General features: G+C 47.1%; 1 protein-coding gene across 1 annotated transcript; it reads left to right on the top strand.

Moving 5' to 3' along the window:
- The first annotated feature begins 687 nt into the window (after window positions 1-687).
- LOC132761730 (zinc finger protein 850-like) lies at window positions 688-4,288 on the top strand. Its single transcript, XM_067469014.1, has one exon. It carries the CDS (start codon window positions 828-830, stop codon window positions 2,958-2,960), a length of 2,133 nt encoding a protein of 710 aa, XP_067325115.1. The 5' UTR covers window positions 688-827; the 3' UTR covers window positions 2,961-4,288.
- The last annotated feature ends 412 nt before the right edge of the window (window positions 4,289-4,700 follow it).

Genomic DNA, 4,700 nt, shown 5'->3' with positions numbered 1-4,700 from the left:
AACTTCCGGTTGGCAGTGTCCGGTTGCTGTTGCGAGGAAGCAGCTGTGCTCCAGCCCGGCCTCATGGCAGCTGTTGTCAGATTTGGGATGCTCAGGAAGCAGAATACGGGACCCATGGTGGGATGGGAGGCAGCCCAGGAATGTGGGTGTCCCTCCGCATTTAGCACATCCTGGGAATTCGGGGAAACCCGGGATCCAGAGCGAATGACACCCTTGAATAGAGGAAAGAACTCCTCCTTTCCGCCTGCTTCCTGCCTCCCGTTCCTTTAGCCACGTTTGTGTCCAACACAAGGATCTCAATGTGAGGCTCCAACGTTGGAATGGTTTCCCTTTCTTCCTGCTTTCATTCATTCTTTTCTTCTTCCCTCCCTCCCTTCTTTTCTTCTCGCTAGATTCATTCCCTCCTTTTTAAGGAATCAGTGCTTGCCTTGGCTGGTGTCTGTGTGTGCGCTTGAGACCCCGATCCCTGCATGCCTTGCTATTTCCGTTGTCAACGTGACCCTGAAGGGAAAGGGGGGGGGGGCTTTGGGGGCAAATAAGGTTTCTGGCTTCCATGATGGATGTTTTGCTTCTCTCCTGACCAGGGAAATGAGGAGTCTATGGAGCCACTTCTTGGGTGCAGTAAGGACGCCAATGATAGAGGAAGAAGGAATCCTCTCAAGGAGATGATCTTGTTGAATTCTTGACCCCATTTCCAGACAAGAAATTAGAAAAGGAAGAGTCAAGTGTCTGTATTGCAATTAAACACCCATGCCACTGTTGACAGGAAGGAGAAAGCATCATAATCGCTGGAGTGTAGGAAGTGTTTGACTCTGCAGCAGCACGAAATGAATCGTACTGGGAAGAAACGCTGTACATGCCAGGAGTGCGGAATGAGCTTCACTCAGAGTTCAGCTCTACGTTCACATCAAAGGACTCACACTGGGGAGAAACCCTTTACATGCACGGATTGTGGAAAGAGCTTCGCTCAGAGTTCATCTCTACGTTCACATCAAAGGACTCACTCTGGGGAGAAAGCCTATAAATGCCTCGAGTGTGGACAGAGATTCACTCATAGTGGAAATCTACGTTCTCATCAAAGGACTCACACTGGGGAGAAACCCTTTACATGCCCGGAGTGTGGACAGAGCTTCACTCAGAGTTCATCTCTACGTTCTCATCAAAAGACTCACACTGGGGAGAAACCCTTTACATGCCCAGAGTGTGGACAGAGCTTCACTCAGAGTTCAAATCTACGTTCACATCAAAGGACTCACTCTGGGGAGAAAGCCTATAAATGCCTCGAGTGTGGACAGAGATTCACTCATAGTGGAAATCTACGTTCTCATCAAAGGACTCACACTGGGGAGAAACCCTTTACATGCCCGGAGTGTGGACAGAGCTTCACTCAGAGTTCATCTCTACGTTCTCATCAAAAGACTCACACTGGGGAGAAACCCTTTACATGCCCAGAGTGTGGACAGAGCTTCACTCAGAGTTCAAATCTACGTTCACATGAAAGGACTCACTCTGGGGAGAAAGCCTATAAATGCCTCGAGTGTGGAAGGAGCTTCACTCATAGTTCAGGTTTACGTTCTCATCAAAGGACTCACACTGGCGAGAAACCCTATACATGCCAAGAATGTGGAAAGAGTTTCACTCAGAGTTCAAATCTACGTTCCCATCAAAGGACTCACACTGGGGAGAAAGCCTTTACATGCCCAGAGTGTGGACAGAGCTTCACTAAGAGTTCAAATCTACGTTCACATCAAAGGATTCACTCTGGGGAGAAAGCCTATAAATGCCTCAAGTGTGGACAGAGCTTCACTCATAGTTCAGATTTACGTTCTCATCAAAAGACTCACACTGGCAAGACACCCTATACGTGCCAAGAATGTGGAAAGAGTTTCACTCAGAGTTCAAATCTACATGTTCATCAAAGGACTCACACTGGGGAGAAACCGTATACGTGTCTGGAGTGTGGACAGAGCTTCACTCAGAGTTCAAATCTACGTTTACATGAAAGGACTCACTCTGGGGAGAAACCCTATACATGCCTGGAGTGTGGACAGAGCTTCACTTCCAGCGGAGGTCTACGCTCACATCAAAGGACTCACAAAGGAGAGAAACCCCATAAATGCCTGGAGTGTGGAAGGAGCTTCACTCATAGTGGAAATCTGCGTTCACATCAAAGGACTCACACTGGGGAGAAACCCTATACATGCCTGGATTGTGGACAGAGCTTCACTCAGAGTTCATCTCTACGTTCACATCAAAGGGTTCACACTGGGGAGAAACCCTATACATGCCCGGAGTGTGGACAGAGCTTCACTCAGAGTTCATCTCTACATTCACATCAAAGGATTCACACTGGGAAGAAACCCTATACATGCCTGGAGTGTGGACAGAGCTTCAATCACAATGGAAATCTACGTAAACATCAAAGGATTCATGCTGGGGAGAAAGCCTATAAATGCCTCGAGTGTGGACAGAGCTTCACTCATAGTTCTGGTTTACGTTCTCATCAAAAGACTCACATTGGCGAGAAACCCTATACGTGCCAAGAATGTGGAAAGAGTTTCACTCGGAGTGAACATCTACGTAGACATCAAAGGACTCACACTGGGGAGAAACCCTATATGTGTTTGGAGTGTGGACGGAGCTTCACTGAGAGAGGAAGTCTACGTTCACATCAAAGGACACACACTAGGGAGAAACCCTATAAATGCCTGGAGTGTGGGAAGAGCTACACTCAGAGTTCACATCTACGTAGACATCATAGAATTCATACTGGGAATAAACCCTATACATGCCTGGAGTGTGGACATAGCTTCACTTGCAGCGGAGGTCTACGCACACATCAAAGGACTCACACTGGGGAGAAGCCCTATACATGCCTGGAGTGTGGGCAGAGCTACACAATGAGTTCACATCTACGTAGACATCAAAGGACTCACACTGGAGAAAACAATGGTATTTGACCCCAGACAGAGCTTTGCAAACTTTGCATGTTGGTGACACACTTAGATATGCATCCTTTTCTGACACATTAATTCGGTTTAACTGGCAAACCGGAGGTTAAACCACACACAAATAAATTTACAATAAAATATATAATGTATTATATATTCCGGTGTATAAGACAACCCCCCAACTTTTACAGTTAAAATACAGATTCTTGGGATATATTCGCCGTATAAGATCACCCTTCTTCCAACGCACAACAAATAAAAATTTGAAAACATCAGAGTGGTAGCCAGCTCTTCGGCTTAGAAATGGAGGTGAGCACCAACCCCCAGAGTTGGACACAACTGGACTTAATGTCCTTTCCCCAACAACAACAACAACAACAACAATAGAACCCTAGAGTTGGGACTCCAATGGCCATCCAGTCTAACTCTAATTCGGCTAGGCAGCAAAACACACCCAAGCCCTCCTGACAGGTGGCCATCCTGCTCTGCTTAATAAGAACAATAACAATATTAATAATAGTAGAACCCTAGAGTTGGAGGGGATTCCAATGGCCATCCAGTCTAACCCTAATTTTGCCAGGCAGCAAAACACACCCAAGCCCTCCTGACAGGTGGCCATCCTGCTCTGCTTAATAAGAACAATAACAACAATAATAGAACCCTAGAGTTGGAAGGGACCCCAATGGCCATCCAGTCCAGCCCCACTGACTCCTGCCAGGCAGGAAGACACAATGCAAACCCTCCCAATAGGTGGCTATCCAGCTCTGCTTGATAATACTAATACTAATACTACTACTACTACTAATAATAATAATGGAACCCTAGAGTTGGAAGGGACCCCAATGGCCATCCAGTCCAGCCCCACTGACTCCTGCCAGGCAGGAAGACACAATGCAAACCCTCCCAATAGGTGGCTATCCAGCTCTGCTTGATAATACTAATACTAATACTACTACTACTAATAATAATAATAATAATGGAACCCTAGAGTTGGAAGGGACCCCAATGGCCATCCAGTCCAGCCCCACTGACTCCTGCCAGGCAGGAAGACACAATGCAAACCCTCCCAATAGGTGGCTATCCAGCTCTGCTTGATACTACTACTACTACTACTACTAATAATAATAATAATAATAATAATAATAATGGAACCTGTGCTGGTACAGCTGTACCAGGAGCTCCATTTCTGTTTGCTTTTGCATTTAATGTTTATTGCAGTCCTAAGTTTCAGGGACCCTGCAGATAGGTGGCTTCTTTTGGCTGCAATCATAGGGCAAGCCACCTGTCAATAATAGTTAGGTTCCCTGGTCCCACCCCTTTTTGAGTTTTGGAGGGAACAGGAGCCATTTTGAGTTAGTTCTCACAGAGAAGCCTTTCGCACAGGACATAGAACCAAGTGGCTCCTGTAGAAAAGCTTCGTCTTTTACAGCTTGGCCGGGGTGATACAGCCCTAGGGCTTGGCCAGGAGACATGCAGCCACAGCTGGGCTGAGGGACTCCAGCCGGCCATCACAGCAGCCCGAACCCCTTCTTTTTCCCTGGAGGTCTACGAAGCTCTGTTGAGGCAAGGGTCACTCGCGGAAGCCAGGCGCAGTTGGTACCGGGTGCAGGGGCTCCACGTCAACAGAGGCAAGTACAGACTGCCCAGATTAGAAGCTAGGATTTCCCCATCAGTTAGTTACAGTTGAGAAGACAGTGCCTGTTCCTAGTGGACAAGATTGAAAGAGCTTATAGACTGTGAAGAAAACCG

This window comes from Anolis sagrei, chromosome 1 (genome assembly GCF_037176765.1).
Source record: "Anolis sagrei isolate rAnoSag1 chromosome 1, rAnoSag1.mat, whole genome shotgun sequence".
NCBI lineage: Eukaryota > Metazoa > Chordata > Lepidosauria > Squamata > Dactyloidae > Anolis > Anolis sagrei.
This window is presented reverse-complemented; position numbering and strand designations above follow the sequence as displayed.

Bases quoted from the DNA above. Each gene is read 5' to 3' on its own strand.
- LOC132761730 (XM_067469014.1), top strand. From the start codon at position 828: ATGAATCGTACTGGGAAGAAACGCTGTACATGCCAGGAGTGCGGAATG.